Source organism: Mirounga angustirostris, unplaced genomic scaffold, assembly GCF_029215605.1.
Source record: "Mirounga angustirostris isolate CCGP_5_RB_7025 unplaced genomic scaffold, mMirAng1.0.hap1 SCAF_8, whole genome shotgun sequence".
Taxonomy (NCBI): domain Eukaryota; kingdom Metazoa; phylum Chordata; class Mammalia; order Carnivora; family Phocidae; genus Mirounga; species Mirounga angustirostris.
The window spans coordinates 100,104,794-100,132,787 of NW_026991716.1; the positions used below are offsets into that span (position 1 = coordinate 100,104,794).

Genomic DNA, 27,994 nt, shown 5'->3' on the forward strand with positions numbered 1-27,994 from the left:
AGTATTTTACTCCCTCTGTTTTCCTAACCAACAGTAATAAAGGTACAGTGACTTTAAAATAAGAACAAATACATAATGTTTCCAGCTTTTTTAGAGAAGCCATATAAGGATTAACTCCATAAGACAAGGTACACATATTCAGCGCACGACTGTCCATTCTGATACTTGATATTCTTTATATAAAGACCCCCATGAACTCATTTTCTTTGACCTTAATGTTTAAAATCAGAACGCATCTCCTACGAAGGCAGTAAGAAGCACAGCGTGCTTCCCTTTTTGCCCTGTCTGCCAGAGAATCCTCGGCTAAACTGATTTCTAAACTGTGATAATTATCTCCCGTTAGAGGCTCAGCAAAATCTATTTCTCTGTTCTTTTTCATTGATTTCGTCTTTTTTTATGTTTAGCTGTATTTTACACTGTTTCAGTACTGTAAGCCAACGTAAGACCTTTCGTAGAGGTAAGCAAACACATGAACATATAAAATGATAATCAAAGAAATGGTGCATCTACTAAACATAAGAAGGAATTCCCAATGGAATGACCTGCCCAACAATGGAATAGGCTAGTTCTCTGGGGTTTCTGTCCATGGGAGGTTTGCAGCTCCTTTTCACATTATAAAAGATTCCTCAGAAAAAACATTATTAGTCTAGACAGTCTTTGCAAATTCTACTAGTCTTATCAACAAAGAGAATGTGATATGCAAACAAGAAGAAATTTTAAAGCTGATTTAGTCCCAATCCCTCCTTTACTGATGGGAAAAACAAAGCCCCGAGTTCTGAAATAAACTGCTAGTTGTTTGTAGGGCTGGAAGCCAAGTCCAGTCATCTGGCGTGTCAGTGAATGACAGTAGGAACAGAGAAAACTTTCAAACTCTTATTTCCTGATTCCTGGTTTTGTTTGTTTTAACCAAGTAATAATTTACTATTTTCTCAGGAGAATGTTTTAGATCTCAAAGCTTTCTGAATGGCATCTTTCTGTCCCCTCCTTGTCAAAACTCTCAGCAAATTTCCCCATGCTGGAGAACTCGGGCCCTGAACTCCTCTTCCCCCCGCCCACTTTCAGTAACTAGCAGACATACTAAATAAAGTGAACATGAAAGTCACTGTGGACTGTAATGAGTGATAATCAAAACACCTTGAAATCAATTTTTATCTTCTTGCGAAAATACAAAGGAACTTCTCGTGTATTAGCTAATTTATTTTCACAGCAGAATAGTGTCTCCTTACACTTTTTTCATTGTTTTTACATATGCGTGGCAACTGTTGACAATTTGCTCACTATTCATTCACATTTCCAAGAGGCAATAGCTCTCATTCTTGGAAATTGCTTTGTATTGAATGAAGACCCATGATATAAGATATATTCCCGCTGTTTATTTCAGGTAAGTATTTGGTGACGGTTACACAAGGCTCTGTCTGGTTACATTTCCTTTGTCATTGCTCCGTGCTCACATAGTTCAGGTCACATTCAGGTAAACACTTCACATAAAGACAAACCATCCCCTAGTCACAGGCTGCACTTGGAAGGCTGACCAACCATCTTCCTGATGACTCACGAGCTCAGGGGTGAAGCAGGTGAACAACTGTGAACACTCAGCACGACCCATCACTACTCCCAGAAAAAGTTTAAAGCACATGTTCCAGGGCAAGGTGGGCCAACACCTCCATCTTTCTGTGCAAAAGGCAGCACTCTTTATGCATAATAACAAAATGCAATTGGATTATTATTGAGTATCTGCCTTAAGTGAGCAGTGTGCTCAGTGCTTTTTTATGTAATATTTTATTTAATCCTGCTAACAACCCTGAGGGAATGTTCATCACATTACAGAGGAGAAACTAAAGTGTATAGAGTGATTAAGTAATTTGCCCCTGGATACAAAGCAGATAAATATTAGCGCTATGATTCAAAAGCAGGTGATGAAACTCTGAATCCCACAGTCTTACACCAACTGATCCTTACACCAACTGTCTCCCTCGACTGCCAAACAGTATTTTCAGGCAGTTCCCAAAAGGCAGTGCTCACAGCTCTGGAAGCGAGTAAATGTATTGCTACTCTTGAATCATGAGGTGATGATGCTGCTGCAGATAAGCCTTATTTCTGCAACTGACATCTTTTAAAGGGAAACATAGGTTGAACATCCCTCCTTGAAACATTGTACCCCATCTAATACCATGATTCTAATTTCTCATTCTCACTGTGCTTCAGGCTTCTCCACCTCCATCTGCTCCTTCAACATTGGTTCAGACCCGGGACATCACATAATCTGTCACAACCCGTTTTGGGTGTTACTGCAGACATTCAGCTTCCGATGACTATAATGAATATTGGTGACTCCCTGTGCAATGATGCCCTCTCTCTTGCCTTCTAGATCCCTCAGGCACCTCAAATGTACCGAATCAAAATTTTAATTCACATGATCTTACTCCCCAAGTTTCCTCCCCGCTGGAATACTCTATATCTCAGTGAATGGCACTGCCATCCTGAAACCCAGTTAAACTAGAGGTTTTGGGGTCACCCTGGTTTCCTCTCTCCTCCAGAATTCTCATCTCTGACTGAGCATTACGCCTGCCAGTCTATACTCCCCACCACCACCACCTTGGGAAGTGCCCCTCAATTTCTCTCTCTTGGACTATTGCAGTAAGCTCAGATACTGCTTTCCCTGTCCCCAGCATCACTGTCCTTCTGCCACACTCACCCAAATAGTCTTCTAAAACCTAAATCTGAACTCGTCATTCTCCTCTTGAAAGCTCTTCCAGTGTTTCCCATTGCCTAAGTTCAGACACCTCAAGACAGTTCTCTGCTGCACCCTATCTTCAAGGTTTAAACACTTATCTTAGTTTCCTAAATGCACTATGCAGTTTCCCGTTTCTGTGCATTTGTACAAACTGTAAACTCCAACTAGAATGCCATTCTATTTATGTATTCGAGACAGATTCTTTTTTCAGGGCCCAGCCCAGGCATCTCCTCCTCTGTTAAGCCTCCTGGTCTAAGCAAGCGAAGTGGCTCACTTGGTCCTTCGGATCTCACTGTACATTGACTTCTGCTATTGAATTCATTCCACAGTGTTGCCCCCATATATTGTTGGGGAGCAAGAATTCCTATCCCCTCAAAGGTCCTTCTAGGACTAAGAACCAAATTGACATGAGACAGATTAACAGGAGAAAAACAAATTTAATATAAGCCTACATATGGGGAATTCACACACACATGGAAATTCCAAAGACAGCGAAGCTAAATGAGGTATTATGTCATTCTGAACTAAAGAGAAGGGGGTAGGGGTCTGGGATTTCAGAGGAAAGAAATGTACTTCACAGGGTTATAAGAAGAGCAGATGTTTAGTAATTAGATGATTGCCCTGCCATACAGATGGGTCACACAGATAAAATGTATCTTTGTTAATAACCCATATTCTGGAAAGGCCCTAATTTAGATTCTTCTGTGTGCTTAAGGGAGGGACAAAAGTTTCTCTTGAGCTTGCAGAGTCTCAGGTGCCTTCAGCTCAAAATAATCCACATGCCAAAGTGGCACACTCAGGGCGGGGGGGAGGGGAGGACCAGTCCTGAACCCCTTCAATATTTACAGTGCACCTCTTCTACTGGATTCTGAGCCCTTCAATTGCATTTATTTATATAAGGCATGTCAGTGAATCATTCTTTCTTGGCCTTTGCCATGGCTTCCAATAGATGTAACATCCTTCCCCAACTCACTGACTTAGCACGTAGCTATGTGATTCCTTTGGTGTGGGGGCAAACACACCTATGCCACATCCTAGCAGAAGCTTTAAATAGTCGGAATAGTTTGCCCTCCTCTTCTTTGCTCTGTCCCCATCTTCTGCTCTCCACCCTGAGAGTGCCCTATCCCAGACAGCCGCTGGGCTCCCCCAGCCTGAGTCCCAGAATGAAAGCTACATGGCACTGAACCTAGGCCTGGTACCATGGACAGAGCCTCGCCAAGCACAATCAAATTTACTCATGCAAATGAGTAAACCACCAAATTTCAGGGGCAAAAACTAGCTTTAAAGAAAGCAGCATGATTTCTGAGTAATATTTAAAAGAGGTCAAAAGATCCAATTTTGAAGGTAACTACACCTTGCTCATACCTACTTGTGTTACCTTGGCCAAGTAACTTCTATCTGACCTCCAATTCCTTCAATTATAAAATGAGTGTTTGGACTAGATGATCCTAAAGTCCTTTTCAGTTCAAATTCTCTAATTCTACTGTTCTAGCAAGGAGCTTTACAGTAACAAATATAGTCATTGCAACATTTGAATGTGGTGGAGAAAAATTATGATTTCTACTGAAGGAGAAAACTAAGACACAAACTTAAACAGTTAGATGAAATGTGAAAATCCTGGGAGTACGGCATTGTGACAGAGGCCCACCCAGGGAAACGTGGCAGGTTATACATATTTATATTTGATGGTAAACATGCTTGATACTTGAGATTCTACCCTATTCGCTGGGCATCCCTCCCACCCTTGAAAGCAGCTTCATTATTATACCTAATCCTTGTTTTTTACAACCTAAATTACCAAAACCAGCAAAACAAAATGCTGAAACTACACCACAAATTTCAAAGAGAAAAGAATAAAACCAGTATCTTCTTAGGTTCATCCCACACAGCAATTAACATAGTTTCACGGTCCCTTTGTTATGCCTAGACAGCAAGCGGCCATGATGGACCAAATAGTCTGAGGGCTCATTATTGCTCCGGTTTGAATGCTAATGACAATGGCAAATATATTGCTTGCATTGTGCCAGGCAATGTCCTAAGTACTTTTCCTGTACTATATTAACTCATCTAATCCAAAGAACAGCACCAAGACATAGATACCATATATTTTTTAAGATTTTATTTATTTGAGAGAGAGAGTATGAGCCATGGTGGAGGGTGGGGGCAGCGGGAAGCAGATTCCCCACTCCCCACTGAGCAAGGAGTCCGATGCGAGGCTGGATCCCAGGACTCCCAGATCATGACCTGAGCCGAAGGCAGACGCTTAACTGAGCCACCCAGGTGCTCTGGTAGATACTATTTTTAATCATCATTTTGCTGAAGAGGGAACTGAGGCACAGGGAGGCTGAGTGATTTGCCCAAAGCCACACTGTATAAGAGGAAGAATCCAAACCCAAACAACGAGGCTACAGAGCTCATAATCATAAACTGTAATACTTTTAATGGGAGAATCCAACTAAAGCTCTGATGACCTCATCTTCCCAGCCTAGATTTTCTTAGCATAAAATTCTGCTTCCAGATTTCTTTCAAACTGCCATTGTAAGAAGCAATTCTCATTTCTACTCCAATCCATCATTATTCTGTATAGTAAAACAAAGTGTTTTCCTTGATTTCAACTATTTGCTTACTCTTGTAGAAACCAGAGTAACACAGCACATCTACAGATATCTTTCCTATATAAGCGTGTCTTTTATATTTAGTTGGCACTTCTCTCCCACTGCCGACTAGAGTGTACACTTCATGAGGGCAGAGACTGTTTGCCATTGTAGCTCAGCCCTCTGAATACTAACTGCACATAATGGGCATTAAACAAGTATTGACTGACTGAATGAATGAATGAATGGATGGATGGATGAATCACAAGTTCCTGAAGGCCTGGATTATCATTTTGTTCAGGATTATACACATAAGAGATAAATCGAAAATGATGCTTACTAAAATTATATAAAAATAGGAATATAATTTTCATTTTTCTCCTTTAATGCTTTTGCCTCCTCCATATTTTACTTCTAGCAAAACATTTTTTAAAGCATCTGAAGGTGATAAGGAGCTAGTTCTGCAGAGAGAAGGGATTTAAAGAAAGTTCCTGTCCTGCTAACACAAATAGAAAAATAAATTTAGTACCTGCCACGCATAGGCTTTTAAGACAACAGAATACTTTTTCAGATTGTAGCTCCTGTGCCAAAGTTTCTAATAACATAATGCAAAGCACGTTTCTAAAATGCATTAGAAATGACTTCGTGATTGATTCGATGCTGATAGTTATAAAGTAGCTAATATGCATATATCATTTTAAATACATAGTTTAAAATTAGAGCTATTAATTTATTAAACTGGACTGTATTTATTTCACTCACTTACTACATCATGAACACATTTTGTGTAACTATCACCACATAGTAACTAGATATCTTCATCATTAAGAAAATTTAAACTTTGGTCAATTTTTTGACATGAATAAAGTAAAATTACTGCAGTAGGATGTGTTTCCATTTATAGCACAGGCTGCTGAAGATATTTTAAAATTGCAAACTTGTTTTCAACTAAAATCAGATATTCCTTCCCTTCCCATAAATTAATGGGTCATGAAACCTAAAAACAAAAACAAAACAAAAATCTCCTGTATTTTCTGTAATGGCATGTTATCTCCTGACGTGCCACAAGAGGGAGCAAAGCCCCAAAGCAAGGGTCTGATTGAAAGCCCTCCAACGACCCATAGTTGTAAAGAGTGTAAGCAGAAAGTAGAAGCCAGCATAGTGTTTTGGTTTTAAAAGAAAGATAGACATAAAGCATTCAGCATTGTAGACAGGGTCTCTGTTTGTATAAACACTATATGAAATATGCTGGTTAGGTTTCTTCAGGATTCTTTCTACAGGATTTTTTCAAATATTTTTTTTGCCACTTAAGAGTAACTAAAAGAAATCGTTTAGATGCTTAATTTAAGAATCAGGCAGCCTTGAAATGCAAACATTTAGTTATTCCCTGAAGTATAAACTGGACGAGAATGCTCAAGACAAGAATGCTCAGTGGAAAAGAGGAAGAGTTAAAAGGCCTGTGGGTCACTGACTCATTTCCAGAGCCAAGATTAATTTCCTGTTCGATCCAAAACAACATCACGCCTTCTCAAATGTTCTTCTCTTTGCCTCCTGCTGTCTTCCACTGCTCAACTTTTCTTTTGATCTTTCCCCTTTGTCCCAGTTTGAGATCATTAAGTTTATATGTTATCTGGGTCCAAGATCTAGAGAGCCCTGGGTTCAAATCTCAGTTCGGGCACTGGCTTGCTATTCAAAAATAAAACTCATATTGACTTGATCATGATCACATTTATAATACTACCTTGATAGTTATTCAAGCATACAGGTAGTAATGGATGAATGATTTACAGATTTACAGATCTCTACTTTGTCAAAGTGCTCAAAATAATTCCCATTTTCATCTAAGGAGCATCATCTGATTTTTTTCAAAGTAAGAAAGGTTCTTAACAATGGCCATTATCTGAACAAAAAAATTAATTTTGTGCACACTATTTTCCACTTACTTCTACTCACTATTAGGTAGTGTTGACTGCTGTCTCATTCCCTGTAATGCCCTCCCTTCTTTTTTTTTTAAAGATTTTATTTATTTATTTGACAGAGAGAGACAGCAAGAGAGGGAACACAAGCAGGAGGAGTGGGAGAGGGAGAAGCAGGCTTCCCACGGAGCAGGGAGCCAGATGCGGGGCTCGATCCCATGACCCTGGGATCATGACCTGAGCCGAAGGCAGGCGCTTTACGACTGAACCACCCAGGTACCCTGATTGCCTCCCTTCAAAATCCAGGAAATAATTGTTCTCTTCTCTGGGTGCTAAATGCACTTTGCATATAAGTGCTTTATATGCATAATAATCAAATGCTTGTTATAGTGTGAGCTAGTTGTTTATACAATTATGCCACATAACACACACAAAAGAAAGGTTCATGATGAATGGGTGAATGAATAAATCAACGAATAAATGATTAAAAATAGTTCAAAATAAATATTCCTCCCAATATTTTTTAAAATTGCTTTTCTATATAAAGAAAAGTGAAGGGCACCTGAATGGCTCAGTCGGTTGAATGTCCAACTCTTGATTTTGGCTCAGGTCATGATCTCAGGGGCCTGGAATCAAGCCTCTTAACAGGGAGTCTGCTTGTCTCTCAGTCCCTCTGTGCCTCCCCGCCCCTGGCTCTCTCTCTTTCACTCTCTCTCTCAAATAAATAAATCAATCTTTAAAAAAAAAGAAGAAAAAAGCGAGGCAAGAAAAAAATTAGTAGCAAACTCTTCAAATGATTCAACCTTTAGTAAACAAACATCTATCAAAAAAAATTTTCTACATGCAAGACACTGTGCTAAGTCCTGAGTACTTTGCTCATTTCAGAAAGTAAAAAAAAAACAAAACACGGTTAGGAAGAGGGGAAGTTCAAGGGATGGTCATGTAATAGCTGGTGTTCACCTTGTAGGAAGCACAGTTTGACTACAGAGAATAGGAAAGATTAGGCTGGGAGACGGCCTTGAGCAGTACTATAAAGGGCTGAAATGTCAAGGTAGATAAAAATTTATGGGGTATGCAAAGGAGAGTTATCAAAGGCTTTGACTCTTCTAGATAACAGAGATTAATGAGATACAATATCCAAATGCAACGCATAATCCTTTACTGCATCAAAACACAAATAAATAAAGAGCTAGCAGGGACATTAGGAGAGATTTGAGTATATACTCTATAATAGATAATATTGTTCCATCAGTGTGAAATTTCTTGAGTTTAATAATGGTATTATGGTAATATAAAAGTATATCCTTATTCCTAGGACATACATACTAATACTAAAGTTTTTAAAGGTGAAGTAACATGATATCTGCAACTTCTATATAAATGTCTATATAAAGAGACATATATCAATATATGAATGATGAAGAGAAGATGAATGTCACAAAGTATTAAAACTGGTGAATTGGAGTGAAGGTATACAGTTACCTTTTTAACTTTATCAGTAAGATTCGGGGGAAAAAGACTTGATATTGTGGGGTTTTATTTATTTATTTATTTAGTCTTTCATCAGTGGTGAATTTTTCTTTTTTTTTAAATGTTTATATTGAGTTTTGGTGTGGGAAAAGAAGGGTGTGGAAAAGAATTCTAAAACCAACTCAATTTTCATTCTTTTGAAATTATTTTTTTCCTGGATGCTCACAGAATTCTTCGTTTACCCCAATACTAAATTATTCTGAAAAGACACACTAGGTACGGATCTTTTTACATGCAACAATGTGAGCCCTTTTAATCGACAAGCACAGATTTTCTTTTTTAACTCAAGAAAGTTTTCTTCTACTACATATTTAACTGTTGCTTCCAATTAATTATTCTTATAAATGTCAAGAAAAGTCTCCTGTTTGCACATTATCTGCCCTCACAAATTTTCACGTTTTTCTTCTGTGTCTGAGAGCATCTCAAGTCTCTCTTTACATCCCTAAGGTGACAACTTTGCTGTTTGCTATCTCCATCTTTTGCCTTTTGTGCTGCTTTTTATGCCTAATTTCTTGGAATTTGTATTTTCTTGAATTTTATAACTGCAAATCAAATGCTTTCAAAAATTTTCTTCTGTTCCTTTTAGTGAATATGTCTCCAAAGGATGAGTTTTCTGTACATCTTCAGCTTACCATTTATCATCTCTTATACTAGGATTTTTTTCCCAAACCATATCTTACAGAAAAAGAAATGATTCTCTAATCAAGTGGTTTGGGAAACTCTGGGTTGAAAAGTTAAGTTTCTTTGCTATAGGACTTCTAAGACTTTCATGTGCTTTGTCGAGTCAGGGCAGAGGCAGTGAGGTGTTCTTCAAATGCATTTAACCCCTAAACCTGTTCTATGGGTCATTTTCAGTTTATCAAAGACTTAACGTGCTGAAACATAAGTTGGGAAAGTCTGTTATTGAGTATACAGAATCTCATTACTTCTATTTTCCCCCCATTATACTCAACGAAAAGAAACTTGGCATTTCAAAAAAAAAAAACCATATGCACAGGTCTTCCTCTCCATCCAGCTGAATGAGCGTACATTTCCTTCCTTAGTGCATGCACAGCAGGGCTGCTAACGCACCAGCTTCTGAGCATATTGCCAGTGTTCAGCAACTGTTCAGCCCCCATGGCCTTGCTGGAAGAAAGGTGGATCTTCTACCCCCTGGCACACCTGCTGACAGTAAGGAACAGAATTCAGTCCTTGCTATGGACTGATGCTTGTCTCCTCCTCAGAGTCATCTGCTGAGGCCCCAATCCCCAGTATGATGGTATTAGGAAGTAGGCCTTTGGGAGGTGCTTAGGTGTGGATGAGGCCATGAAGGTGGAAGCTCATGCAGGGATAGGGCCCTTCTAAGGAGAGGAAGAGACCAGAGCTCACATGCGATGTCTTTCTCTCTGCCATGCGAGGATATAGCAAGAAGGCAGCTAGCTACAAACCAGGAACACTGGTCTGTGGTACTTTGTGATAGCATATCAAACCAAGACAGTAATGCTGAGTTGTTTGTTCAACCAGAAGAATGCATGAAAAACACAATTACAAGAGAGAAGAGTTCTCATTTCTCTCTTTCTATAAGGTTAAATTCACCTAGTTTGTAGCACACTATCATTGCCTGTCAACTTCCATCTGTATAACATTTACTGTGCGGGAAGTGGCTGTCTTACTTGGATGCAGAGAAGGAGGGGGCACCCAATGGATGCCAAGGGAAGACCCAAACCACTAAGTCATTCCACTCAGGACAGCAGTGGCTGCCTGGTTTCCTGGTAGCAGCATATCCTGCCTCAGAAATACACACTGAGCACAGGTCAAACCATCCCGCCTTCTTCTTTATGATTAGATGTGAAAGTCAAAATCTGTTCCAGCCACTTCTATGTCAGTTCATCTACATTCACACTGAAGTGGGGAGAATATCTACCCAGAGTCTAACAAATCATCAATGGACAGACTCCATTTACAGAGCTGCTCTGATTCTTTATCTCTTATGTATGTTCTTTTTTAAAAAATATTTTATTTATTTATTTGAGAGAGAGAACGAGCATGAGTATGGGGTGGAGGGGAGTAAGAGGGAGAAGCAGGTTCCCCGATGAGCAGTGAGCACAAAGCAGGGCTCCATTCCAGGACCCAGAGGTCATGACTGAGCCGAAGTCAGCTGCTTAACGGACTGAGCCACCCAGGTGCCCCTCTTATGTATATTCTTGAATATAAAACCAGAGGATGCTAGCTCAAATAATTTTAGCTAGCCACTATTTCCAACTAGAAGTACAAAATGGGACAAAATGTAAATAATCAGTTTAATCTGGCAACTAATAAAATGAAAAAAATAACAGCATGGAATACATCATGAATTACAAAAAGGTAGCAGTTTCCCCGACCTCCACATGACTTATCAACTTCCCACTTATTTATTTAATATCTGGAATTTATTATTGTAACATTACATTCAAAAAGCAATAATAATTTGCATCATTTCTTTTTTGTGTTGTCCTCCAAATAGCTCAAAATATTCATACAGAAAGCCTTTTTTTTTTTAATAAATAAAACAAGGTAAGCAAAACCAGAAGCGAAAATTAAGATGAACTAGTATGTGGTGTTCAGAGACAAATGAAAGAAGAAGAAAAAAAATAGAAGCAAGCCCCTAAAGAATACTGTGGCTTCTAGAAATGTTAGTCATAGATTTTCAATAAGAGAGAAGATTTTTCCATGAGCCAGTGCCCTAGAGAAAAGGTTCTTTGCCTGTGCATCTGTGTATGTATACATATGTACTACATAATAAAATGTTTATTTAACTTTATAGAGTATTTAAAACATTTGAAATATAATTTATCAGTAGTAATGTTAAGAAAAAGAAATGTTAAGAAATGCCCTAACTCACAAAAAAAGCCACTTGTTATTATAGGCAATGATATTTGCAATTAAGCTGAATACAACTAAATTATGACTTTAATTAAAAGGCATTTTCTAAGATGGCACCAACATATTTAAAATTTAATACATTTTATATGAGATACTGGAGTTATTAACATAAAAATTTCTTTCTGCAGCACGTGCACTTTTTGAAAAGCAAAACATCTTTAACCAATATCAAAATGGTCCCAGAATCCATAGAAATCTCATGGCATAATAAATTCAAGGAGCAATTTTTTCCAATCATTTAATACCGGCTCCTACTTGAGATACACAATTGTATTTACATTCATGGTTAACGGTAATAGAACTGTTGACACACTCTTGTGGCCACTATGTCCACGTTAATTTTAAACGAAGAACGAATGGATGGCTCAGGGGACTGGTATGAAACACACGGACTCTTGCTGTTGGGCCAGCAACAGATGAGCATGAATCAGCAGATCTCAAGATGTCTGGGCGTAATAATGGTATCTCAGTGGTCAGTGGAAGGGAGTTTGGGTCTAAACCCTGTGCCAGGCAGACAGACAGAGGCCATATACTACAAGTGATGTCCTTGTCCAATTTGATCTTGTCTACAAAAGTCTCATTACCTGGAAACAACTGACCTGTCAAGGTGAGAAATAGTCTGTCTAAAATAAGCCTGAAGCCCCGCAAATAGGATTATTTGTGATCTTGCATGGTCCAGACTTCAGAGGTGTAAGAAAGTGACAATGGCCTTACTTATCTCTGCTCCTGGTGGACTGTAGGGTAAAGAGGTCAGTGTTTGAGCATCTGCTGGCTTTACAAATGATATGGTAACTGTGGAGATAGAGAGGAAGAAAGTAACAGAAGCAAAACACGTGTGTGTCTTCTGCCCAAGGAGTTTCTAATCTAGTTTGAGAAGCACATTTTTACCTACAGTGAAAGAGGTGCTCATAAATGTAAATGAAATCTTGGAATATGAAAGTTCGATGTGAAGGACAGACACAAGGTCAACACGAAAGGATGAGCATCTTCCCTGACGAAGCTGCTGTTCTCATTAGCCTTTGAGTTACCCTCAGAATTAATTTATAAGACATGCAGAAATATTTACAAAGCTGTATCACTTTATATCCATGGCATCACTCAGGTTAATCATCCATATTATTCAGAAAGTTGCTTCAGATAACTCCGGCCACTTTCAAGCGTCAAAGCTACCCTCAATGAGCAAACACATAGTCGCCCCAGCCAAGGGCCTTTAATGAAAGTGATATCGGGTGCCTGGGTGGCTCAGTTGGTTAAGCGACTGCCTTCAGCTCAGGTCATGATCCTGGAGTCCCTGGATCGAGTCCCACATCGGGCTCCCTGCTCGGCAGGGAGTCTGCTTCTCCCTCTGACCCTCCCCCCTCTCATGTGCTCTCTCTCATTCTCTCTCAAATAAATAAAATCTTAAAAAAAAAAAAAAAGAAAGTGATATCTTTCCTATAAGACACTTCTACCCTTTGTGCATACTTTAATCAAGGGCAATCTATTACTTGGAAGGGCAAAAACAGTGATTTGGTTCCAATTATCTCTATTTACTTTAAAATTAAAATATGTCGCTACAGAGGCCCATCTTATATTCTTAAGAAGGGACTTCACAGCAATCACAAACTATCATAAGTGCATATTCCATGGGACGGACATGTTCACTGTAATGGAAATTTATCATAGTAAGTACTCTGCTCAAATTCAGCAGAAACAAGTCAAAAAAAAAGAGAGAGAGAGAGAGAGATAATGGCTACTTGTATGTTCACCATATGTGCATTGCCTCAAACATCTCTAAGCGTTCTTGCCTTGGTCTTTTCTCCTCTCCCACTTAAGCCCTCTCCTCCTATATTTCTCATCTTGACACTATGCCCCCCTCACTCAAGTCAGAGATTCGAGAGTCATCCTAGATTCTGCGTCCCGATGGTACCCCATTTCTGATCAGCCACCAACTCCTGTCAGTTCCATCTTCTAATTATTTCTCACCTCCCTTTCCTACTCTCTCTTGCCATACGTCTGCCCTGGTTCAGGCTGTCATCTGTGGAGATAAGCAGGACTCTCTAGTGAAGAACCCTAGGAGTTCATTCTTGATTGTGTGGCAAGGACCCACTGGGCCTGTTTCACTGTCACCCTCTATCAGGAGGAGGGGCTGCACCTAAACTCCACTTCCAAGAGATCCCATGGTTTCCTTGGATGAAAAAGGAGCTGCAGTTTCCACCATGCCCAAAGCCCATACGTGGTGAGACTTCCAAACAACCTGGCAAATAGTTGATATCCAAGCCCAGACTGCTCAGCACCAAGACAAAGCTGCTGTTGCGAGTCCTCGGGCAATTCCCACACTTGCCCCATAAGAAAAGCTGGGCAACAGAAGGGCCTTGTGGCTTCTGGGGCTGCCCTGTGCCTGAGCGGAGCCTCAGTGGGACCAGCCGAGCTTGGGTCCCGTTGCCCCTCTGTGCGGAATGCTGATGAACTCTGCCACCTTGCACCTGCGATTTCAAACAGTGACAAGTGATGCCACTGTGTTTGCCTGTCACTCCTCCGCAGACAATTACCTGTAAACCTCGTCCCTTCTCCACATGCTCTCGAAGGTCAGACCAGGTCACTTTCTGCCTAAAACTTCCCCCTGTAGAACAAGGTCCAAATTCCTCACATGGTATACAAGGCCCTAAACGGTGTAGCTCCAACTTCCCTTTCCAGGCTCATTTTCTACTATTCCTTCTCTCCTCTCCTCAACTCCATCCCCACTACACATGCGCACACACACACACACATACACACACCCCCCCCACAGACATACAACCCTGTGCACTTGCCTTCCCACACTGCTACCTGGCAACAGAAATTGGCCAGAACACAAATGCTTCCTCCTCTGTGAAACCTCTTTGCCCTCCTCCTTAGAGACTGGGTCCCTGCCCCCACCGCCTCTCACTAGAAAGCTTATAATCTTCCCAAAGACTGGCTGGGTCCAGGGACTGTGCCCTGCTGTCTTCACTGCGCTTCACCTAGCAAAGGCCTGGCCCATGGTAAGCACCCGAATGTTTGTTGAAGAAATAAGCAAACGTATAAATAAATGATGTCAACTCCTGAATGCATCTCCTTGAATACTGCTGAGGAGCTTGTTTGCCTCGTGTCCTCAATGTCGTCATTTTTCAACTATCTTCAATCTGTTACCGCTTGCTCTTGAAAGGGTTTCACTGAGGACTAATCTGGAATTCCCTCTACTACTCTGGAGGCTTTTGTATGCAGAGTTGCCTAAAGTAAAATTACAATGTGCAATGCAGAATCTCTTCTGAAAAACCTACCTGCAGCTCAGTTTTAGCCCTCAAAGTGTATTTTCTTTAAAGTGTATTTTAAACAATAATATAAATGTGTATAGAACTCAAACATCAACTTAGTATTAATGGTAATAACAATAATGACTGTCTTTAAAGGACTTGATTGAAGTCAAAAAATAGCCAAACAAGTTGACATGCAATCGAAATTTTATATTTTTTATCAGAAAAACAATTCACTACCAGTGACAAATAACAGTAGGGCTACTGAAACTACCTGTCAGGCATCAAAGAAGACAGATTCTCTGGCTACCACATAGAATACGTAGTATCCAAAAGTGCTGCTGTAATTCACAGCTAATTAATGTCTTGCCATTATGAGAAGTGCCATGGCTCTAACTCTCTTTCCAGATCTACTCAGACCTCAGAAGAGCCGACACAACAAGGATCACAACAGGCCAATTAGCACCCACCCCAACCTCGGGCTGCTGCTTCTCCAGCCCGCCCCAGCATCAATAAATCGTGCTCCATCATGAAGCTCTTCTGACAGCCGCAAGCCAATGCCACGCAAGGAATAAAAACAATACTCCTAAGGAAAACGCATGTGGGAAAGACGGATAGAAAAGGGGTATAATTTGCCTTCCTTTGGCAGCACACAAGTCAGCAAACTGGAAGACCATCAATTCAGACTGATTAAGGGGACAACTGCGCTAAGAAATCAATCCATGGTATATCTGAAGATCCTCAATGGTAATCAACAGTCAGCAGTTGGGCTGTTTGTTGGTGTATTTGTTTGTTTTAATGTGGACATACTGAAGACCTTTTTCCTCCCATTTTTCTCTTGGATCACCCTCCTTCTGGCTAATAAGAAAATTTTCCTTTCAGTAGAATATAATGGTCTGCATTTACTCTGTCCCCCAGTGAATACACAGCAATCAGATAATTTGTTTGAAAGACTCTAAATCATTTGACTTCCTTCAAAAAGAACATATAATGATATGCTGGTTTCCAAGCAAGGCCTACAAAGCTTCCTAAATCCATAAGCAAGCGCTAGAGTATTCTCAGCACATAAAAACCAATATCCTTATAATTTTGTTCTAAGCCTGTAAAGCTGTTTTGTTCCATAATATTCTACTTAGAAAGTGTTCAGAACAGTCACTGCAGCCTGGGCATTATTCAAACAGATAACTCAAGCAATTCTACTTTTAGTTTGTTTTCCTCATGGAAATCTTCTTCTCTATGTTTAATGCTAGTCTAAAACATATAATCTAGCTCTTAGCTAAATAATGATTACCTAATTTTGCATATAAGTATTGGGAAAGCCAAATAAACAAACATGGATGCATTTAAATTAGGAATTCTCTTCTATCTCTTATCATTAAGCATAGAGATTTCCCAAAAGACTTTTTTCGTTTTTCTTCCTCTAAGTATAATATTCTCATGGAAATCTTCAAATATTTATCTATAAGGATGTTCACTGCATCATACTTTATTAGCAGCAAGATAGCTAAAAATAATGAAAATACATAAAACATGAAATAGATTAAATGATGAATTACCCATACAATGGAAGGTTATGTGGTTTCTAAAAATAATGATGTAGAAGAATAAGAAAGGACATGCAAAATTGTTCACAGGACACTGAGAGCCAGAATAAGAAAAATGCAGCCTAGATCCACTGTGTGTGTGTGTGCATACACAAATATGTGTGTGTATATATAAATATAGATATGCATATATACACATACCTATATTTACTCTTTTTCCTTACAAGATGATCTCCATTTATTTTCTGAATATGAGTGTGTGTTTGTTTAAATAAATATACTTACAGGTGAAGCACAGAAAAAAAGCTTGCCAGGAAAGGTATTTCGATATTAAAAATATATCTTCAGAAGGTGGTAATTTTTATTCTTCTTTGAGCTTCTCTATTTATATAACAATGTCATGATCAGAAAAAAGTTATTAGATCTAATAAAATATTCATGTATGCCGCCTGGGTGTGTACAGGTGTGCCCTGGTATGAAGTCACAGGCTGATGGGGCCTCAATTCTAATTGGCGAATGCCCATCCTGTATCAGTCATTGTATTTTATTTTCACCTTGGGTATAAGCAAGATTAGAAAGGTCAGTGCCACATCATACTGGAGCACATTTCAAAAATGGTAATCAGAACAGCATCCTCTAAGGAGGGGTGGATTGAAGCCAAACAATTTGAGAACACCATATTAACTTGGTGCAGGATGAGGCAGGGGCTGAAGGATGGAGCCTCTGAAAGAAGGTGCTTCAACACCTCTGCCCTTATTCCTTTCCAGCTCCCATCCACCTGCCCTGATATTTGGACTGCCTAGTGTACGTAAGACAAATGGGTCCCCAACACACACAGTCTGGCCTGAGTTCAGGTTCAATCAAAGTTCCTAGGACATGTGAGCTCAGGGCCTCCTTCCCCGGTGCACCTTGGAGGCTGTCCTGACTTCAGCTCACTGAGCCAGGCAGACAAAATAAGGTGCCTGGGCATCGTGTTTAATAAACATTTACTGCAGGGCAACAGGGATAAAGGGAGGCAAAATCCCTTCCCCCAAGGTTTATATCTAGACAGAGTGCACGCTTTAAAGGGGATAATAGCACACAATGCGCCTGGACAAAACAGAGGTCAGAGCAGAGTAAGGAGAGAAAGTCTCACATGACAGATGGTCTGGATGGTCTTGAAGAAAGGACGTTCTGTACCTTGCAACATACACCAAGAAACAGATTCTTTAAAGATTCCTTTATTTATTTTAGAGAGAGAGAGAGCATGAGCAGGAGGAAGGGCAGAGGGAGAGAGAGAGAATCTCAAGCAGACTCCCTGCTGAGTGTGGAGCCTGACCCAGGTTGGTGGGGGCTCCATATCATGACCCTGACATCGTGACCTGAGCCAAAACCAAGAGTTGGATGCTTAACCGACTGAGCCACCAGGCGCCCCGAGAAACAGATTCTTGAAGGCAGAGACATGCATGTAAGCACCTGTAACTATCAAAGACAATTCTCAGGTGTTTCTTCCTTCCTAAGACAATGTAAAGTAAACATGTATTTGACTCTTAGTTAGAAAACTAACTACATTTGGCTAAATTTTACACGTCATGGAGTTAACCAAATGCAATTGCATCCAGCATTTCAATTCATTTTCTATTTACCGGGCAAAGACAAATGAAATGCAAAAACTCAAACTATATTGGGGAAAGATCAATTTTGACAACAGTGTAGTTTTCACTTTTTGCTTATCATTTCCCTAGAAGGATAGTCCCTTAGATAAGACAAAAGTGAGAAAATGCGGCCAGATCTATATGATTGTCATTTCATATCCAGAGCGCATGTATTTGTTTACAGAGACTCCTATCCATAGATAGAAACTGCTTGCTAATTTCTATATTACTCTTGGGTAGTTCAGATTTAATTTGGTACTTATGAAAATAAGAAATAAGGCAAATTTCAGATTAACTTGTCCATGTTCACACAGCAGGTTCATTCCTACAGACTCTCAAACCCACACTTAAATCACACAAAACAATGTCCATACCTGAAAGGGCGAAATCTCCTTTCTGGCTTTCACTTTCTCTGATTAGAAAGGCACCAGTCTGATTTTCTGAATATAATAGTTGTTTTTCTGCATCTGTTCTCTTGATTGCTCCAAAGAACCACCTAAAAAGAGACAGATGTAAACTTTAATTAACCAATCAACAGTCATTTTTTTAAGGAGCAGGAAGTTTGGCAAGAAAGCGTTTGAACATCAGAAATGTTTGCTATTCTTCAGTGAAACTATTACAGGTATAAATGTACCTTTCGATACTTGAGATGATTTTTCTGGATGTCTGTAACCCTCACCAGGAGCCTTTTAAAAATTACAGAATAGGAATTTGGCTGATGCCTGCTACCACATTCCTTCTCACATCTGCATTCTGAGAAGTAATGTGTCCTCCTTCTGTCAAATTCAAAGCCTCCAGGGTAGGCCCACCACATTAGCCTGCTGTGTTCCATGCTCTATAATTACTCATCATCACCATCAAACTTTCACCGCCTCACGTAACACCTTCTAGGTATGAGGAGGCAAACATTCCAATCAATGGATTTATATACTCCACATTAAAGTATGAACAATTAAAAATGTAGTTCTCTGGGCATTAATTCCTCACCACCACCCCCCCAGCTCCATCCATTACTGCCCAATGCCACCATAATATGAGATGATTTTGCATGTTTCGGAGGAACTTATCAAATATAAAGGAAATTGTCCTTGGTGGAGAGATGATGTGAAAAAGATGCTTCCACCTGGGAAGTATCTTCCTAGTGCCACCCCCACTTCTTATCTTTACCCTCCTATCCCGAACATTCCAGAAATATAAGTCAGATACTGAACACACACATTTGTGAATGTGATTAACCCGACAAAGAATTATGGATTTTATTTTATTTTTCAGATTTTATTTATTTATTTGACAGAGAGAGAGAGCACAAGCAGGGGAAGCAGCAGACAGAGGGAGATGGAGAAGCAGACTCTCTGCTGAGCAGGGAGCCCGATGCGGGGCTCGATGCCAGGACCCTGAGATTGTGACCTGAGCTGAAATCAAGAGTTGGATGCTTAACCAACTAAGCCACCCAGGCACCCCAAGAATTATGGATTTTAATGCTGGAGCCAGCCTAAGATGTATATCAAGTCAGTAGACACTAATGTTATAATAAGAGGAAGTTGAGAAAACCTGCTTTTCACTGATGGCCCCTCACTCTAGAGTCACAAAGTTAATCTTTATCATTTAAGATTTTAGGTACAACAAAATCTTAGGTACAGATTTTATCTTTTCAGGTATCATCTTTAAAAATGTAGACACTCAAAGAGAGGAAACGTAGGCTTGAGGGAAGATATACAGGCTGTGTGAGGAGCTGCAGGCTGAGGGAGGACATACAGGCCATACCAAAATGGCTCCAATTGGTCTGACAGGTCATGGATATTGGGGAGTATGAGTGCACTGAGGGTGACACAATCGGAAGGAAGAGGGGGAAAGGAAGTGAAAAGAGAGACACTAAAACATAATCATTACCTCCTAGCAAAGGCAAGGTGCTTATTTACCATTTTGCCAATCATCAAGTTGGAAATGACACAATCTTAACTATATCAGTTAGGACAAGCCAGGTTATATTAGAGTAATGAACAGTGCTAAAAACCTCCATGGTTTAAGACAACGAAGACTTGTTTTTCCCTCAGCTGCATGTCCGGAAGTTCGCCTGGGGCTCTGCTCTAGGTCTATCGCTAGCTCCATCAGGGCATTTCCGTCTCCACGCTTCCACGATCGCTGAGGCAGGACTAAAACATGTGGCCAATCACAGGCTGGTTCCTGGAGTTTCTAGTTAAAGCTTCTATAGAAGAATGAAACTATTGCAGATAAGTCCTATATTTGTGCCTAAATGCAAAGAGAGTAGGAAATGCAGTCGTACCGTTTCCCAGAAAGCAGAGAGCTGGAATCATATGTGGTAGATTGTACTAATGATCACCTCACCGATTCAATATCAGGGACCCAGCTGATGTCCACAGACTACTGTTTATCGGACGGAAACTATGGAAGGCAGGGAAACATTCCAAGGGGCTATGTAATGAATTCACAGAAAAATAGAAATGCATGTTTTCTATGACTACAGAAATAAGTCAACAGAATAATGGGAAAAAAAAAAAAAAACTCAAACAGACCCAAACACACAAATTAGAGATGAAAGTACAGATTATTCAAAAACCAATATTAGTACCATGAGTAATCCATACGGAAAAAATTGATACTACTTACAACATACAACATAGTTCTGTGTAGATTAATGACCTAATGCAAACTTCAAAAACTTTCTGAGGCTACTAGACTAGGGAGGGTTTCTTAGATAAGAGAAAAAGAAAAAGACATAAAAACCTTAAGGGAAAAGATTGATAATATTTCTTATACCACAATTAAAAACTTCTACAACAGCAAGATTATTGTGAAATAAAATTAAAATACAAGCCACAGACCTGGAGAAAATATTTGCAAAGTATATAACCAAGAATAGGCATAGTATTCAGAATACATAGAGACCTATACTCAATTAAAAAAAAAAAAAAGACAGGGGTGCCTGGGTGGCTCAGTTGGTTAGGCGCCCTACTCTTGATTTCGGCCAGGTCATGCATAGTCTCAGGGGCCATGGGGTCAAGCCCTGCCTTGGGCTCTGTGCTCAGAAGGGTGTCTGCTTGGAATTCTGTCCCTCTCCCTCTGCTCCTCCCCTGAACTGGCACATGGGTGCGCACGCCCACTCTCTCAAAATAAATAAATATATATTTTTAAAGATTTTATTTATTTATTTGACACAGAGAGAGAGCACAGACAGGGGCAGAGGGAGAGGGAGAAGCAGACTCCCCAGTGAACAGGGGGCCCAATGTGGGACTCGATCCCAAGACCCCGGGATCACGCCCTGAGCCGGAGGCAGACGCTTAACTCACTGAGCCACCCAGGCGCCCCTAAAAAGAATTTTTAAAAAAGAGACAACACAGTAGAAAAATTGGCATAGTATATAATTGTACAGTTCATAGAAAAGGAAAATCCATTAACTAATAAAAATAAGAAAATAAGCACAGTATCTGTACCAGTATTATTATCTATACCAATAAATATTAAAACAATGAAATTTCACACTTCTCAGGCTAGACAAAATTTAAAACTTTCACAGTCGGGTATTGGGAAAAATGTGAAACAAAAACCTTCATACAATACTACAGGCAATATCATGTGGTACAACTACTTCAAAGAACAATTTGGCAATATCTAATAAGGCTGCATACCATTTATATACCATTCAATTTCACTTCTAGATTATATACCATAAGTGCTCAAGGAAATAAATCACAAGAACAATCACTGAAGAATTCTAGCACTGAAAAATTGGAAACAATCTAAATGTCCATTGTAGGGGAATAGGTAAACTTAGTTGTAGATAAAAGAATAATATACAGCAGTTAAAACAAATTGTTGAGGGACAAAAAGGAGCTGAAGAATGATACATACTACTATAATGTCCTTTATGTAAAGTTTAAGTGAACATATAAAAAACACTATATATTTTTATGGACAGTTGCATGCTTAATGAAAGTTAATAGTTAATAGCTAATAACATTTTTTTACTCCATTTCCAGAAATGGCAAAATTTCTTTGCACAAATATTTCAAGCACATTAGCAACATGGATCAAATATACTGATCAACCCCATGCATTTCCTTGATTCTGAGTGCATTGATTATGCATCAGCATTCAAATGTTTGCTCAAAATATAAATATTTAAACCTTTACAAGAATTACAATTTATCTAGCAGATTAAATTCTTGGAAGTATGATTATATTTCATATATCTCATCATTCTTAAGAATAAATTCTATTATATGTTTTATATACATACATTACATTTGTATTTTGTATAATCAAATCTGTAAATGATGTATTTTCTCTGCCCAATATATGTATAAGCAAGCATTTTTGTAAATCAAAGATATAGTAATTTTATAACATTTGTAGAGAGGAACTCTGTGGTAAATTTTTTTAATCCTTTCTTTTTTTAAAGATTTTATTTATTTATTTGACAGAGAGTGAGAGACAGTGAGAGAGGGAACACAAGAAGGAGTAATGGGAGAGGGAGAAGCAGGCTTCCCACAGAGTAGGGAGCCCGATGCGGGGCTCGGTCCCAGGACCCTGGGATCATGACCTGAGCTGAAGGCAGACGCTTAACAACTGAGCCACCCAGACGCCCCTTAAATCCTTTTTTTCTCACCAATTTTGGATTCTTGTATAATAGTTTTGTATACTCACTTTACAAGGCAAATCACACCAGTATTGACTCCACAGTAACAATGAAATGGATATAAATATTTGACTGGATGCATCAGCTCACTTAATACCTGGAATTTTACTTGGCTGACTACCACCAGGAAGCGACTATAAATAAAAAATTGTTTTCTGGGTGTAGTGGCATTATAACGCCATCTTTCATACTCAACAATGACGCAACCACTCTATGTTAGAACATGTGCTGAATCATGAGGGCACGTGCTGCTGTGGAGACTAATCGGAGAAAGATAGTTCTTTCCACCCTCTGCACATGGGAAAATTGTGCAGTAACTTGTGGTCTGAGCCTGTGAGAACTGTCATTCTTCTCCGTTCTGCCTGCTAGAGCCCCCGTTGGCCCCATTCCAGAGGGTCACGCACATCCCAGCGTGCTCACCACAGCCACTTTTAATGCTCTCTTTCTGCTCTAATTCTTGTGTGCAGTAAACAGTGAGTGCTGAGAAGTGATCAGGGTAACCCTGGACAGATCCCAGGAGAGTCTTATAGGTTAGTGACCCTTGAAGTGTGGTTCCTGGACCAGGAGCATTGGCATCACGTGCAAACTTGTTAGAAAAGGAAATGTGCAGGTATCCCCCATACCTACTGAATCAGAGACTGTGGGGTGGTGCCCAAAAATCTGGGTTTCAATAAGTCTCCAGGTGCCTCTGATGCCCAGTAAAATTTGAGAACTACTGAATTATAGGAATAGCAAAAAAAATAATAAAATTTTTTATGAGACAGCTGAGAATATTGTTAGTTTGGTGTTTACATGTGAAAATTATCCAATAAAATGACACTACACACACATTTTATTGATCTTTAATGAAACTAATCTTTATTGCTACACCATACTTGCCATGAAAGAGATCTTGATTAAGAATAACCAAAAAGGAGAGAAGACCCATTATAACCTAGGAGAAGGAAATGCTGCAAATAGATGAAAATGGAGCAAAAAGCATAATGTCTGTTTTGGATGAAAGGAGTATGTGATTGAAGTCTAAGGTTTATTTTGCAAACATTTATCCAGCGTCTACTGTGTGTAAATTCTGTAGCACAGACCCAGAAAGATCTGCAAACATACTCCTGAACGAAAAAGAGTGAACTGCAGAGGAATCAAAATATTAGTTTTATTTCTATTTTAAAAACCAACAAACCAAAACTTATATGTGCTTACTTCTCTGGAGATTAGTGAGAGAGAACAAAACCGATGGCAAAAAAAAAAAAAAATTCACTTTTTACTCTGCATTCTTCTCCATAATGTGGATATTTACAGCAAGATGTAGTTTTATATTACTTTGCAATCTACTTAAACAGAAAAAATCTAAGGAAGCCAATCAGAAATATGCTATAAAAATCTGCATGCTATAAGAGAGCTGAAGTAGAAACTTTGGCAGTTAGAATTGATAGATACAAGAAAAATCTCAAAAGAGTACAGGACAGGTGCTGATGCATGAGAAGGGAAACAAACAGAAGAGGAAAAATGACCCCAGAGTTTCAAATCTGGAGACTGAAGAACAATATACCCGGCAATGCATTAAAGACAGGGTACCACAATGATTAAGAGCTACAGCACCTCACTGGGAAAATTAACCTCTCTATGCCCAGATTTCATCATTTGTTAGCGAAAATAATAATAATAATAATAATAATAATAATAATAATAATAATAATAATAACTGCCTGGTAGGTTTTTGTTTTGAGAGTAAAAAAAAATGATGTATATCAAGTGCTGGATGCCCGGCTGCATTCATGCTCAATAAATAGCACCTATTTTCAGAAAACTAATTTAAGGGAGAAATTATATATTTGGTTTTAGACATGTTAGGTGTGAGGTCATGAAAAAACGTGAATAAATATGTGAACGTGATCTCACTTCTCTAGATGTTTTTGTATTGGAAAGTTCCTCCCCAGTGATTTTTTGGTCCTGCCTGCCCATTCTTGACTAGGACATGCTGCCACCAGGTGGCAGTAGGCCATTTTACTAATTCAAAAGGTTGTACTGTGATAACTGAAGTACTTTGACAAAAAAGACAAAATCAGTCTTAAAAAAAAAACAAACACAGAATTTATGTGTTATTACTGAATATCAACATTTAAATAATATAGATATCAATCAAAATTTAGGGAAATCAATATGTAAATAGACATGGTACCTCCAGGGGCACCTGGCTGATTCAATTGGTAGAGCATAGAATTCTTGATCTCAGCGTACCAAGTTCAAGCCCCACATCGGGTGTGGAGCCTACTTAATTAAAAAAATAAATAAGATTAAAAAAATAAAGATGTGGTACGTCCATTAATATTTCCTCATTTCTTCCTCATAGTCTTCACAGACACATGTCACAGTGGATAAAACCTCCCATCATCCTCACCAGCGTGGCTTGGGAGACATCAGAGACACAAACATTTGCAAAACACCTATAGTTTGCAGGGTACGCTCATCATCCACGTTTAGTCATTTATCATATCTAAATGTAAGGTGTGAACTCATAGTCCCTTGAGCTATGGCAGTTCCGTATGATTCCCCTGCATCTATCTGCGTCTCAGCAATATTGCCAGGACAGCCCCTATGAAGTCCCCTTCCTGTCCAGGTAAGCACGTTCCTGTCCAGGTAAGCACGTCCCTCTCCTCTACTAAGTCTCCTGAGGCTCAGCAGCCCCTTTAGCTCACAGAAAGTGAACCCCTGCCTGACACTCTTTTCCCACTCACATAGCATGATAAGGACAAAGAAAAAGCAAATAATGCTCGTATGTATTTTATTATTCATTCCCTCCTTTTCATTTCCCTCATCACAACCTTTGTGTGCTTTACCATCACCGCTTAGATCATGGCAATATTTTCCTTTCTGTTCCCTTTAATATTAACAGCTTCTGCTTATTGATCACGTACAAGGAGCCAGGGACTGCTGTTACGGTGTTACACGCATTACCTTAGACTCCCCTGCCTTGCTTACACCACCGCCACTAGATTAATCATTTGGTCATATGACCTGATACATCTCACCAAGGCATACACATAATAAGTTTTAAGGGTTTCCTTTGTTTATGGAATAAAATCCTTATTGACCTGGAATTTCAGGCCCTCTACCATCTGGACACGGGCCACTTCCTGAACAACGTCTTCCCCACCATCAACTCTTTGGCTCTAGCTAAACTCATTCTCTTATGGCTATTTGCATTGGCATCACTTAAAGCCGCTTCCCCAGAATTCCCAGTCTTCAGTGACCACCCTTCGGTTTCGCATGTAGCATACAAAAGTTAGAGCTGCTTTATTATTATTATTATTATTATTATTATTATTATTATTATTATTATTATTATTATTCCATGTTCACTTGAGGCTACAGACCTCCCCGGTACAAAGCCTAACGGCTAACACCCCATATACCTTTTGGAACAGTTAAATACCTGTTGATGAAACAATACACTGTACTTCAATGTGGGCATTTATATGTCTTCCGGTTTATACTGTATGTTGAACTAGATAAAACCTGTGTTTTCATGTAATCATTTATCTGCGCTTGCCAACATACTTTGAGTGGTAAACGCTTAAGGGAGAAGCCTTATCTGTCCTGGGCCAGTTGCAACACAGATTCAGATGTTAATTGGCCACAGACCACAGATTCCAATCTGACAACTCTCTTCTCCCAAAGAAAACATTTGCCTATGAATGTAAAGATCAAAAATGAAGCTGATTTTCCTGTCCTCCCACACACAAGCGTATCAGGGCTGCCCACATGTAAAAAAAATGTGTGATAAAGTGACGTATCACCATCAATGTTTGACTTGCAGTCACAAAGAAACCAGGAAGCTCCTTGGTTGGTTCATTTGATAAAGCTTTTTTGTTGTTTACCTGTTCAATCATCATAAGAAGGGAATTTTGAGGGAACTTCTTTAGAAAGGAAGTAAGATGAACTAACTGGTACTTTCAGCCCTGGGGAAGGTGTAGTGCTATATGTTTGTAAGGATATGACTATAACCTGAACCCACCTGCCAGTGTCTAATAATCAAAAGCAATTCCTCACGAAAAGTTGAAGGGCATAATAAAGTTCAGATAGGGATTCAATCTCAAGGCACTGCTTTGGTCTCAAAACCATCTCCTATTTGTATAAAAGGAAATGGAAACTAATATTGATTTCTCTTTTAAAATAAAAAACAAGAGTGCCTGCTGGCTCAGTCGGTGGAGCATGCAACTCTTGGTTTCAGGGTCAGGAGTTCAAGCCCTACACTGGGCGTGGAGCTTACTTAAAATAAATTAATAAATAAACAAAATATGTGAATATATAGTGGCATTTCCAATCATCTAGCCTGTCTGCTTTGTTTTTGTACATTTGTGATAATGTTTGTCGTAGAAACGAGAGAAATATGGATTAGAGTTGAATGCATTAATCATTAAGGAATTTCCATCTTTGTCACATCCAAAGAAAGTAAATGCAACTGATTTTATGATGTCTAGGAAAATGCCTTACTTCACAAAATACCACAAATGTTCACTCCAATTCTTTATTTGAATAAGTTTTTTGTACTAGTATGACTTTTTAATAGTTGTAGGGAGCTCTAATTTCAGAAGTGACAGCCCCACTTAGTTTCCTATCAAAAAAAAAAAAAAACCCCACATACAAAAAACCCACAATAGTTATTTCCTCTCATGAATCATTTCCTTTCTCACTTCCAAGAAGGAAAAATGAAAGGAACTTTTTAATTCACTTAATTTTAAAGAATCTTAATTCCCAGAGTCATGAATGATATTATCTCATCCCACTTTATTTAAAGCACTGAGTATTCTTCTTGAAAGATCTACAAAATATGGGGCACCTGGCTGGCTCAGTCAATACAGCATGCAACTCTTGATCTCGGAGTAGTGAGTTCAAGCCCCACACTGGGCACAGAGTTTATTTAAAAAAATAAAGATCTACAAAATAACTTGTTCTTTGGGAATGTTCACAGAAGGAACAAGACCACATGTTGAGTCTAGTGAGCTAGTAGTCCATGCATGTACCCTCTTCTACATGGGTTAATAACATTACACTCCATGTCATCATTTACTTTCGTTAAATCCTTTATCCCAAATCAGAAAGTATACAACTTGAAGGTATTTTTACCTTCTTATTACTGTACGTGGTCATATTGATACAGTTTTTTGTGTGCTAAAATTATCAGTAACATTCATTTCATACTAACTATATGGAAAACAGATGAAGAAGCATA

The 27,994-nt window shown here is 39.2% G+C and overlaps 1 protein-coding gene across 1 annotated transcript in view; it reads right to left on the minus strand.

Moving 5' to 3' along the window:
* FRK (fyn related Src family tyrosine kinase) overlaps positions 1-27,994 on the minus strand; it is a 102,541-nt gene that overhangs the window by 27,950 nt on the left and 46,597 nt on the right. Inside the window, exon 2 of the mRNA XM_045866051.2 lies at positions 18,482-18,603. Coding sequence (XP_045722007.1) covers positions 18,482-18,603 — 122 coding nt within the window. The remainder of the gene's footprint in view (positions 1-18,481; positions 18,604-27,994) is intronic.